At 44.9% G+C, this 13,389-nt stretch overlaps 1 protein-coding gene and 1 long non-coding RNA gene across 2 annotated transcripts in view; one reads left to right on the top strand and one right to left on the bottom strand.

The window, feature by feature from the left end:
- PSAP (prosaposin) overlaps window positions 1-13,052 on the bottom strand; it is a 33,360-nt gene extending 20,308 nt beyond the window's left edge. The window contains exon 1 of the mRNA XM_005888699.3: window positions 12,896-13,052. Within this exon, the coding sequence (XP_005888761.1) occupies window positions 12,896-12,935 (40 nt within the window). The 5' untranslated portion in view covers window positions 12,936-13,052. The remainder of the gene's footprint in view (window positions 1-12,895) is intronic.
- Window positions 5,610-11,051, top strand: LOC138986106 (uncharacterized). The gene is made up of 3 exons (XR_011463002.1): window positions 5,610-5,740; window positions 9,699-9,923; window positions 10,923-11,051. It is a non-coding gene; the product is annotated as an uncharacterized lncRNA (long non-coding RNA).
- Window positions 13,053-13,389: the final 337 nt, after the last annotated feature.

The raw sequence follows: 13,389 nt of genomic DNA, 5'->3' as shown, positions 1-13,389 counted from the left end.
GTTCAAGGGCCTGGCATTCGAGCCCTCGGTGACAAGCACTGGTGGGCTGAAGTCAGACAAACAATGGCCTCAGAGTCACTACACACCACAGGCAAGTTCCATTTTATTAGAACAGGGTTTTGGTTTTGTTTTTAAAGACTTCAATTGTTATTCCCTTAGGAAAGGGGTGGGTGCTCTATTCCCTTTTTATTCCCCAGGCTTAGAAGAAAATAAGCAGATGTGTTCTAAACCACTCCACATGTAAATCATCAAAGATGGGCTGCAATGGAATTCTACTGTCTTGAGAACAGTTGCCATGAGCCGATCAGCCATGGGCTTTGCTTGCAGCAGCTCCAGACTCTGACCAAAAATCCTCAGCAAGCCTGGGAGCGGGGAGCGGGGAGCGGGGAGAGCTGACCATAACCATGTACGTTTCAGGTGCTCTCATGACGACTTCTTAAGTGAGAAGGAACTAAATCCCAAGTTTAGAGTGAAGCTTCTAAAGCGACATATCCCCTAAAAAAACGTGGTTTACTGAAAAGAAAATAAGATCTGCCTGCAAGACCTGTCCAAATGACCTCAAGCAAACCATTATCCTTCTGAGTTTGTTTTTCATCTGTTAAGTGAGGATTTTACTAGGTTGTTTTGAGAAACACGATGACAAAACTATGCACTTTCAACTGCCAGAGTACTACTCTCTCAACCATCATTCCTTACCATCTCCGGAATCTTAATTTATCTACATTATCCCCTACCAGACTGGCTCTGAAATCAGTGAAGGTTCAGATCATGGCTCTGTTACTTCCAGTCACATGACTTGTCAGAACTTTAGTCTTCCAATATGCAAAATGGGCCTTTTACGAGTACCTACTTCAAGGGATTTGTAAAAATTAATCTATTTGTAAAACAAAGTTAGTGCAGTGCTGGCAAGCTATGAAAGTCCAATGAGCACCATTACTATTACTATCCACAGCAGTAACCAGATCTTTCTCAGGTCCACTACCCTGCCCAGAACAAGCATTCCACAAATAGCTGAATTAAGGCTGTTCAATTTGCTTTCTCTACATTTAATCAGGTCATTAAATGGCACCTCAATGACCTGGAGAGCTGCACCCCAACAACCTCAGAAGTTGCTGGTTGCTAAATGAAGACCCAGAAATCAGGAGAGTGAAGCACGGGCTGTACCGTTAATGAGTCCAGGAGCAGACACTGCGTATCTAGGAATTAAACAACAAGCCCTGCATGAATGAAAACAAGAGGTGCCCAGCAAGATACCAGTAAGAGCACCAGCGAAATGCTTTCCGCAATTCATGTAACTGCAGCTACAGGCCGATTGCCCTCCAATCCCAAGAAAGCTGCCACTGTTCAAAATATTTCTGGAACCCACCTTTTTAAAAACCCTTTCAAAACCTCTCCTTTTCTGGAAGGGCAGGAAGCAGTGTGGCACCATGATCACTGCCCTGGTGATCAGGGGTAGACAGACCTGAAGAAACCCCTGCTCTGCTGCCTATGACAGCCAAGCCTCGGACAACTCACTAATGCCACAATACCTGCAAAATATGGAAAGTAAGAGTGCCCTCTTCTCAGGAATTCTGGGAAGACTAATGAGAAAGCAGAGACAGCACTGACAGTGCCTAGTACCTAAGAAGCTCAGCTGATGACAAACCAGCTTGTTATTAACGGTGAACCTGGGGGGATGACAAAGGGAGGTGGGCACATCCTAATTTTATGTTTTGGCATAAATTAACCTTTTTTTCATGTTACCTTTAAAATCAGGGGAAAATCTGTTAAATCTTACAACCTGTCATAGGGAACAATTATCGCCCAGTGTGGCAAAGACCACAAGTTGCTCCCTGTATCTATTCTCCACCCGTTTCAAAGGGACAGAACTACAAATTCTTAGCTACATATAAGGCTGCCAAAATTAAAAGCCACATTTCCCAGTTCCCCTTTTAGCAAGATCTGGCCATGAAACCACATTCTGGCTGATGGGGTGGATGTTAGCAGAGGTTACTGAACTTTTAAAGACAAATGTGATAGCAGGAACTCTGGCAGCCAGGATGGGCCACAGAGAAAGGGGCTAAACTTCAAGGATGCTGAACACTACTGCTGCTGCTGCTGCTACTGCTGCTAAGTCGCTTCAGTCGTGTCCGACACTGTGTGACCCCATAGACGGCAGCCCACCAGGCTCCCCCATCCCTGGGATTCTCCAGGCAAGAACACTGGAGTGGGGTGCCATTGCCTTCTCCGATGCTGAACATTAACCCAGAAGAATGTGGGTCTCTGAATTCTTTTGGAAATAGAAACACTATACCAGCCCTAGACTGCCTGGCTCCTGAACTTACTATGATAGATAAGAACAGTTCAATAATATTTAAGCCACCATTATTCTAGGTCTCTGTTGCCTGCAGTCAGCTGGCGGCTAACTTTAATAGCAGCTTAATCATCTACCTCACTCAACAAAATATTCTCCAAATGACAAGTCTTTACTAAGGCTTAACTTCATTAAGGATATTTAAATATCTATGTACACAACATAATTGACAAAGATTTTCAAAACAACCTGAGAATGAAGGGGGTAATTATTCCTAGAATGTGTATTTTATGCCCTATTGGTTACAACAATCAGTCTTATTATTTTAGCCATATAAAACCTTTTCTTTTTAAATATTTCCGGTAACATAAGCTAAATACTGTTCAAATGAGATTATAAAAAAAAGAGGGGGGGGAGGGTGTTACAGAAAATGCAAGCAGCATCCCTGTTATCAATAATCAGAACACTCAGCACACATTCCACAGGGCAGTGGATCTGATGCCTGGGTAATGCACTGCCATGGCAACAAGCAGGTTGCTAGGAAACCAAGAGAGATGAACCCCAGGAGGGGCAGCATCTACCTCGGGTCGCCCGCATTCAGACATTTCTCAGGAGAATTTGTGCACTTAGATTCCCTAAGAGCAAGGAGATAATACAATGCAGTCAACACTGACTACTCGGTGAAACAGCTGGTGTCACAAATACCTTCGACGGCAAAGAACATTTGTCTCTTCTTTACAGGATCTTGCTTTTGGAGAACATTCCACAGAGAATAAAAACACTGCCCATTTAATCATTCAGAATGGCATTAGCTAAGAGGCAGCCTGCCTTGATCTGGAGGAAGTAAGTTCCAAATATTCCTCTTATCACAAAAGAAATCTGTGGCAATAAAGCCTTCAAGCTCCCTAGGCTGACATCCCATTACCTCTGGCCCAGATAAGCTATTATTTCTTTTTTTTTTTCCTCTACATAGTTTATTTTTTATTACTTATTTTTTTTTTACTTTACAATATTGTATTGGTTTTGCCATACATCAACTGTTTCTTAAGACAAAGGTTCTTTCTTCCGTTTCTCCTCTCCCGCTGCCGCCATGTTTCTAAATTTTCCTCATAAGCCCGATCATTCTAGGAAGAAATTAATCCACGTGAAGAAAGCTCAGGCACACGGCCCTGTGTGGTCACACGCACTGAGGGGCAAGGTGATCTTAAGACTGTAAAAGAACGATTCAACTTGGCATAATTAATTTGGGGGAAAGAAATTCCTATCTCCTTCATTCAAGAGCATCCAGTCCTAACACAACACTGTCAATCAACGATACTCCAATAAAGACACTGAAAAAAAGAAAAAAGAAAAAAAAACGAGCGCACTCTAGTCCAATATAAACTATCAGCAAAAGCTCTGCCAACATGCCAACCTATTAGGTTAATGATCAGAGATGGACTTAAATCACCTTAGGTAAGATTATGCCACAGGGCCAGACAGGACTGCCTAACATCCACGTGGATGGGTATAGGCAGAAGTCAAAAATGCACGTCTGCGTGGCCCAAGGTACAGCCCAGGAGTCAATTCAGCCAGCAGCCAGTCCAGGCTCTACCCCATCCCTGCTAATCAGCCAGGTGGTCTCAGCACCCCTGAAGAAGAAAATATTCTTTAAAAAAAAAAAAAAAAGATTTTCATGCAAACTCCACTAATAAGGAGTGTTCTGGGCTTACCCCACATTGATTATTTATTAACTAAAAAGTTCCAGGGACTTCCCTGGTGGTCCAGTGGCTAAGACTCCATGCTACCAATGCAGGGGGCCTGGGTTTGATCCCTGGTCGGGAAACTAGAGAGTTCACTTGCCTCCACTAAAGACCCTGCGGGCTGCAACTAGGACCTGGTGCAGCCAAATAAATTAAATTAAATGTAAAATAAAACAGAAGTTTCAGACACGTGTGTGTCTACAACAAGTTTCACTTAACACTTAAAAAGAATACCACCTTCACTGAAAATGCTGAAATCTAAAATTCAGACCACAGCATGGATGAGGGCAGGATACTACAATGCCCCCAGCATTCTGATTTAGTTGTTCTCACCCGTGAGGGCTCTTGTGAGGATAAAATCGATTTTAAGCAAAAAGCTCCTAGAAGAGAGCAGGACACACGGTGAACTCTCGGGAAGGGTCACCTACTCTGACACCTGCAGTTCCTGCAAATCAGCTACACCAGTGGTTCACACTCCAAGTATGGTCTATGGACCCTGAGGGTCTTCTTAAAGATTCTTTCAGAGGGTCCGTGAGGTCAAAATTCTCATAATAAGAGTAATATGAAGATGCTAGTTGCCTTTTTCAGTCATTCACCCACAAAGCAGCAGTGGAATTTTTCTGGAAATATGTGACATGTGACAGTGCAAAGAATGAATGCAGAAGCAACTGAAAGTCCAGCCAGATGTTAAAAAGACTGCAAAACTGGAAAAGAAACTGTTCCTTTCCCTAAGTATGTTTATGTTTAGGAAAAGAGCTATTTTTCATTAAAATCACAGTATTTTAACATGCAATGGACTTATTTTCTTAAGCATTATTTTTAAAATTTTGTCGATTTATAAGATGGTAAATATCAACAGATATAATCCACATGAAGAAAAGCTCTTTGGGGGTCTCTCAATGTCTCCTGAATACACAAGAATCCTGAGACCAAAAAGTTGGAGAACCACTGCATTAAAACATGTATGAACAATCAAGTTCTGGAACCAAAAGGAGGGGAAATAACTTCCAGAAATTGTCAGGGCCACCAGGGGTATCTAAGTCATGTTAGGCTCTGGTGTCCCTACTCCCTACACAAAACCCTCTCCAGCAGGCTTGGGGGACAAGGGACGGGCAGTTTCTAGTCTGGACACAAGCTGGTATTAAAAGCCAACAGTTCACCTGAATCCAAAGCCACTCTTGGTTTGGCAGCTCCTAAACACGACGTCTCAAAATTAGTTTCAGTTAATAAAAGAAAATGCCTTCTTTAATCGTGGCAAAGACTTGGTGCTACCAGCATTCAGGTTTACTGAGCTGACGTCTACTTTCTATGCCTCACACTGAACACTGTTATGCATGCTGCAGACCCAGTAAGTGACCGTGACAACAAATAAAAACACCTCACATGATGCCAGGCAGAGTTGAGTGTTATGAAGAAACATGAAGCCAAGGAAAAGCAAGACAGGGGCGGGATGGCACAGCCATTTCAGACAGAGCAGTAGACGACAGCTAAGCAGAGAGGAACCACATGATTATCTAAAAAGGGAGATGTCCCAGACCGGTAGAACACAAACGCAAAATTCTGAGCCACAGTAGCTCAGCAGCCCTGACCAGACAGGAGAGGGAGAAGAAGCCTTCAAAGTATGCGAGGACCAGAAGACGTGACCATGCAGAATAAACTGCAGGTTTTCCTCCTACATGGCCCTCCGGTGTCAGCGCCTGCACAGGTAGGACAGCAGCCCAGCATGGCTGTCAAGGGAGTTTTGTTTTGGCTTTTATCTTTTACTTTTTTTTACTGTAATAAGTGACATCACTATGACTGGCCAAAAGAACTTTCTATAACATCTCCTGTCATGTAAAGAATTACCTTTCAAAAGCAGTATCTATCCAAAATATGAATTATGGATAATTCAATTTTAAAATTTAGAAGTGTCATTAGAATCCATCTCACTTTTTCTGGGACACAGATGTCCATCAACAGGTTTAACTAAATAGAAACATCTATACAATAAAATACGCTGCAGCTACTTTTTTAAACAGCTGGGAGACAGAAAGTGATTAAGAAGACAGGATAACTGAAGTGCAATGTGGTACTCTGGATCCACTCTTGGAACAAAAACAGGAGCTTAGTGGGAAAACTCGTAAAATCCAAATAAAGTGTGCAGTCTGCATGCGTGCTCAATTGTCTCCAACTCTGCGGCCGCATGGACTGTAGCCCACCAGGCTCCTCTGTCCATGAGATTTTCCAGACAAGAAGACTGGAGGGGGCTGCCATTTCCTCCCCTGGGAGCTCTTCCTGACCCAGGGATTGAAACCGAGACTCCGACATTGGCAGGCAGATTCTGTACCACTGAGCCACCTGGGACACCCATGCAGTCCAGTTAACAGTTGAATTTCTCACTTCTAACAAGTGCACAGTGATCACACAAGATGGTGACAGCAGGGCACACAGGGTGAAGGGTGCACAGAAACTCACTGTCTGGCTTTGCAACTTTTCTGTAAATCTAAGATTATTCAAAAATTTGAAAAAAAATTTTAGAAAGGTAAGTAGTATAGATTTGTAATTAGCATGAATAACCTCTAAAGATATAAATAGAGAAATGCAAATGAAAAACCCACCTCATTTTTTTTCTCTTACCATGGCAGAATTTCAAGTTTGACATCAAATGTTAATAATTAAAAACTACATATTCTGTGCGAACAGAAATTCCTAAAATCATTTTAGAAAGTAATTCAGCAATTTCTAATTAAGATGAAAATAGATACTGTCCAACTCTTTATGACCCCATAGACTCTAGCCTGCCAGGCGCCTCTGTCCATGACATTCTCCAGGCAAGAATACTGGAGTGGATTGCCATTCCCTTCTCCAGGGGATCTTCCTGACCCAGGCATGGAGTCCCGTTCTCCTGCACTGCAGGCAGATTCTTTACCATCTGGAGCCGCCAGGGAAGCCCAGATATACTCTACAACTCAGCAATTCTGTTTCTAGGTATATCCTGTAGGGAAGTGTCTATTCATGTGCACAGCAGTTATTTACAGCAGAAAAATAAAACTGGAATAATCTGAATGTCTAGCAACAGAATGGATAATAAGTATCATATAAATGGAATACTGTACTGTAGTGAAAATGAATTAAGCAGACCTAAATTTTCAAAATGAACCTCATTAGCAAAAAAAAAAAAAAAAAGAAACCCAAGAATACATATTATTTATAAAATGTTTAAAATATCCCGAACAATGCTACTCATACCTGCTGAAGATCACACTTACATGCATGAAAGTATAAAGATAGACCTGCAGGGGGATGATAAACACCAAGCCCAGGAAGGCAGTTATCTATGGAAGGAGGTGGGTTTTTCTATATCTTAACTGCTGCTGCTAAGTCACTTCAGTCGTGTCCGACTCTGTGCGACCCCATAGACGGCAGCCCACCAGGCTCCCCCGTCCCTGGCATTCTCCAAGCAAGAACACTGGAGTGGGTTGCCATTTCCTTCTCCAACGCATGAAAGTGAAAAGTGAAAGTGAAGTCGCTCAGTCGTGTCCGACTCTAGCAACCCCATGGACTGCAGCCTACCAGGCTCCTCCATCCATGGGATTTTCCAGGCAAGAGTACTGGAGTGGGGTGCCATCGCCTTCTCCATATCTTCACTAGGGGATTAGAACTGTGGTGCTGGAGAAGACTCTTGAGAGTCCCTTGGACTGCAAGGAGATCCTAAAGGAAACCAGTCAATCCTAAAGGAAATTAACCTTGAATATTCATTGCAAGGACTGAATGCTGAAGCTCCAGTACTTGGGCCACCTGATGGAAAAAGCTGACTCACTGGAAAAGATCCTGACGCCAGGGAAGACTGAAGGCAGGAGGAGAAAGGGATGACAGAGGATGAGATGGTTGGACGATCGTCACTGACTCAATGGACATGAGTTTGAGCAAACTGAGAGATGGTGAAGGACAGGAGTGCAGTGAAGGACAGGAGTGCAGAAGTCCGTGGGTCACAAACAGTCGGACACAACTTAGTGACTCAACAACAACAAATACACATGGGTCTTCATTATAATCACTCTTCTACTTTTCTGGATGTCCAGGATGCTCCATGATTGGGGGAAAAAAAAAAAGCAAGGAGCAAACAGTGTAATATGTGTTTGTGTTAAAAAGAAAAACAGAAGGGGAATTATACACCCAGTCACCTGTAGGTGACCAGGGAGGTTCCTAAAGAAGCTGGTACCAGGCTGCCTCTGGGAAGGGCACGAGGCTGGGGGTAGGGGTGGGGGAAGGTGGAAGGAGGGAGACAGACTTTTTCCTCTCTGCCCTATTACCATAATGTAACTTGTTTGTGATGTGCAGTTTTTACCCAGTTAGTTCACCTCCACTGATGGATAGGGAACCAGACTTGGGGGTGAGAGGTCGCAGAAGGGGTGTGGAACAGGCTCTGGGACCATGGTTAGTGACAATGGGCCTAGAATCTGAGCAGTCAGGTTACCGGGAGCCAACGTGATCTGCTGGGCTGCTCTGTTAAAGACTGATGTATAAACTGAGAGTCTGGCTGCCCAGCCAAACTCCTACCCACCTCCCTCCTAATGGCTGACTACCTACGCTGGTTTGTTTTCTGACCCAGTAATTATGACCAACACACACATTTACAAGTCAATGTAATTTTGTTTGTTGTTAAATTTACATCTTTTGACATGAAAGAAGGCACGAGACATCACAAAATCAAGGGCTGAGAGGGTTTGCTGTGCCGGCAGAACAAGGACATTACCAAACACACACTGCTTCTATATATGGTGTGACAACAAAGCTTACCTGTGCCCTGTCATTCAGTAAGCTATGAAAGCACCACTACAGCCCAGTTACATAGGAATGACTATCAATCCTACTTTACAGATGAGGAAGCAGTTTAAGAAAACTGCCCAGGATCATACAGTCAGTGGCGTGATTAGTTAAAACTTCAATTCCACAGTATCATCTCACTCCCATATTAAAGAATTACAAATTCCACAAGAAAACATGAAATTTGGACAGATTATTCTTCAGCGCACAGGCCATTACCCAAGGTCACAATTCAGGGGTTATTTTCTGGAACTTCAAGAAACAGAAGTAAAGGAATGAGTGCTTTTGCCAACAGTCAAATTCTTCATGCCAATCACTATAGTATTTACCATCAGTTTTTAAATGATAAAAAATTAATAACAACAAGGCAAGAAAAATCCAGACCCTCCATCCAGGAGGAAGACCAAATCATGGGTGTCAGGACCACGGCTCAGAATGCCCATGCTGGAAGACCGCGTCCAGAAGCCGCAGCGCACACCAGCCCAACGAGGCAAGGTCTTGGTCTTGAGAACGTCCCATGCCTTATTAGGTGCTTTCCCCAGCCAGCAGTTCCCTGTTCACCCTTCCTCTTCCCAATCCAGTCAAGCCACAGCCTGCCATTCCACGGTTTCACATCTCAAGAAAATGCAGGAGCAAGTTCCCCTTCCTTATCTAGAAAAACTCAGACCACCTGATCCAATACACTTCAGCTATTGTAGGTGGCACTGGATACACCTTGTCAAATGCAATTAAACAGCACTTAATAAATCCTTGATTGGCTAATACAAATAACCCCTTCACGATTATATTCATATTACTATGAATGTTGATTTTGACTAAAAACTGATAAACAGGGAAACTGTCCAAATTCCTGACAGGTGAAAACTGGAATTGGCTTCCCTGGTGGCTCAGACTGGTAAAGAATCTGCCTACAAAGCAGGAGACCCAGGTTCAATCCCTGGGCCAGGAAGATCCCTTGGAGAAGAGAATAGCTACCCAATCCAGTATTCTTGCCTGGAGAATCCCATAGGCAGAAGAAACCCGCAGCGAGGTCCCAAAGAGTTGGACACAACTGAGTGACTAACACTTTCACTTTCTGACAGGTGAGAACTGAAACTGGTGATATTCAGCAGGCATGCCATAATCATGTCTTGCATCTTATAAATGGGTTCCCAGGTGGTTCAGTGGTAATCTGCCTACTAAAATGCAGGAGATGCGAGTTCAATCCCTGCGTCGGGAAGATCCCCTGGAGGAGGAAATGGCAGCCCACTCCAGTACTCTTGCCTGGAAACTCCCATGGACGGAGGAGCCTGGAAGGCTGCAGTCCATGGGGTCGCTAAGAGTTGGACATGACTGAGCGACTTCACTTTCACTTTTCATTTTCATGCATTGGAGAAGGAAATGGCAACCCACTCCAGTGTTCTTGCCTGGAGAATGCCAGGGACGGGGAGCCTGGTGGGCTGCCGTCTATGGGGTTGCACAGAGTCGGACATGACTGAAGTGACTTAGCAGCAGCAGCATCCCTAGAGAGCTACCTGCCTCAGCTGGGCAAACTGTTCAGCTGGCTAGCCTCTACACAAGTGCCAGTAATAGGCAGCTAAGCTTTAGGGAATATGTACCACCTCCCAGACACCAAGCCACAGGTCTTATACTTTTCACCTCATTAACGCTGGGCCTGCCTTTCTCCACTAGAAGAATCACCCAACAGTATATCCTCACTATATGATCCCATGTATAAAAAGCTCAAAAACAGCAGTTGGGTTTTTACATCGACAGTGCTAGAAGCTAACCAAGTGGTCTCCTTTGGGACAAGTTAGAGACAGACGGGGAGGCACAGGGGCTTCTGGAGAGGGCTTGTTCACAGCAGTAATAACTCAATTTGTACACTTAAAATGTGCGTGTTTTCTGTGTGTAAATTACAGCCCAATAAATTTGTAAAGAATTAAGCAGTTCATGTTGATGGAAGGATAAAGAGCAAGCACTGTCAGGAGTCCTGGGTTCTGATTCTGACTTCCCCAGTAAATGGCCTACGGTTTGGGGGAGTCATTTCTGAGGGTCTCGGTATCTTCATTCCTGAGCAGTCAGAGCCATTTCTTTTCCAGGTGGAGAAAAAGGACAAGCAACAGGATGATTGGAAAAGTAACTCAAAAGCAAACGTCTCTACCACCAGGACATCACTGAAACACAAGGCAGAAAGCCTCCGCAGATCCAGAATGACATGCTCTCAGGAAGCAAATGACGGCTGCCATCACCAGGCACCTCCATTAACAAGCTCAACATCAACCCTAAACATTTTTTATCTTTTCAAAAACCAACACTGAGGCCAGAACTGTCAAAGCAAGCAGGCATTCACACATTGTGTTCAGAGTATGAATCAGTGAAGTTGCTCGGTCGTGTCCGACTCTTTGTGACCGCATGGACTATAGCCTACCAGGCTCCTCCATCCATGGAATTTTCCAGGCAAGACTACTGGAGTGGGTTGCCATTTCCTTCTCCAGTTCAGAGCATGACCTTGCCGAAATCCTGAAGGCTGGGCAGCAAGGTTAGAGCACATTATTACACACTCCTATCTCCCAAGTGCTCTGGGAAGAAGGTGTCTAGGTTAACTGTCTGGTTAGCCACACTCCCATGTCTATTGTACCAGAGGAGGACATTTCCTCTTTGTGTGGTGTGATTCAGAACCCCTCAGGGTCTTGTGAGGAGTGACTCACTGCCAGTAAGAAAAACTGGATACTGAAAAACAAAATAATTGTTCTCAATCAGGATAGATAAATTAGGGACTACAGACCATGGAATAACAAGAAGTATCAACCCCAGCAAGAAAAAGTTTCTTCAGTGATTATAAACCAAAAATCTTTATATAAACTGATCGCCTTTCATAATCCACAAGTAATACAAGGTTAGGAGCTTGGTTTAAGGTTAAGACACATTCCTGGCAGTTGCTGAAAGCTAACATGAGGAAAAACACCTTAAATCTATCTCACCTACAAATAACTTATTTCTTTGATTTTTCCATCAACTGTCATCCGTTCTGTTATGGTTTAATTTAAATTTGGATTGCTGCATGAGTTAAAATGGAAGCGAGCCCTTAAATTACAGTTCACCAGAAACAGACTGAGAATGGCTGTAAAGACCCGATTTATTTCCCTCATGGGGCTATTATCTGAAAGCACCTCTCTGTATTTAAACTCTGGCTCTATTTATCTCACTCCGTGCCCTTTGCCATGATGATTTAAATGAGGTTAAGATGTGAAGATAAAGGCTGAGGGTGTGGGGAGGGCATAGGGCCCTTTCTAATTCCAGGAAGGCAGTGCAGCTAGTCCTCAAGCCCGGCCCTGTAGAAATTTTAACAACCATGAGTACTACTTCAGGACAATTAGTGGGTGTAAGAACACTGCTGTGTAGCGCCAACTTCTCAGGTACCTACATTTTCACCAACATAAAGGCCACTGCGAAAGCCGGCCAATGGCCATGCAAGATGAAAGGAGAGCCCCATTGCAAACAACAAAACCCTCACATCATCTTCGAGATATAGGGTGAAGAGTAAACATGGATACAAAAATAAGCATCAACTCAGAAGATACAGAATACTTCTGTGCTTCCTGCAACTTTAATATTTTTAAAAACTGGGGCAAGAGAGGCCAAGGGCCGAAGTCTGTCCAGAAGTTGAGGCTCCAGTCCATCTCGATCACGTGCGTCCAGCAGAAGCAGAACACAGCTGCCGGAGGGGGTCATCCTACTACCCCACCCCGAGAGCAGGACAGAGTTTAAGGGACGGCCCCGGTGACCCCCAGCCACGCCCACTTAAGCCCTGAGGGATACGCTACTTCCTCTGCCCCACCCGCCGGACCCCAGACCCTTAGCAACCAGGTTTCCAACGGCCTCCCGCGGCCCGTCCTCCGCCCAGCAGCTACCAGGCGCTGCGCACGCGCCTGCGCAGTGCGCGCCCCCCGCCAATCCCTACGGAGAGCGGAGGAGTGAGGCCCGGTACAGCCGGCTCCAGGACGAGCGGGCCGCGTTCTGCGGAGGACCCCTACCCCAGGCTGGGGGGGGGGGGGGTGTTCTCAGGGCTTACCCCCGCCTAGGAGGCTGGCCAGGACGAAGAACGAGTACATGGCGCCACCAGAGTCCGCAGTCTGCAATGCAGAGCGTCAGCTGATTCTCGGCGAATATAAACCTGCTCCGCCCCGGAGCCGCCCACTGCGCAAGCGCAAGATCAATCCCCGCCGGGCGGGTCCGAATTCCCCGCCCCCCCGCCGCAGCCTGACTCAGCGCCACACAGGGCGCCTGCGCGGAGGGGAGGCGGGGCGGGGCGGAAAGAGGGAGGGGTCATCAGAAAAGAATACATAATTGAAGACGTGAGGGATTATTTATATAAAATATCTTTCAAGCCTCACCTGTTTTCTCTGACGTGCCATTTTCTGTTATTAGGGCCATTTTTCAGCCGAGGATTGAAAAGGTTATCTATTTTTTCTAAGCTCTCACAGTCAGAACTCAAACTCACCACCTGACCCAAAGCTAAATTGACATTCATGGTATTTAAGTGGCTGGGCTAGCGCGTAGCTTCAT

The sequence above is a fragment of the Bos mutus genome, chromosome 28, assembly GCF_027580195.1.
Source record: "Bos mutus isolate GX-2022 chromosome 28, NWIPB_WYAK_1.1, whole genome shotgun sequence".
Lineage (NCBI taxonomy): Eukaryota > Metazoa > Chordata > Mammalia > Artiodactyla > Bovidae > Bos > Bos mutus.
Note: the sequence above shows the minus strand (reverse complement) of the source record. Positions and strands in the feature narration are given on the sequence as shown.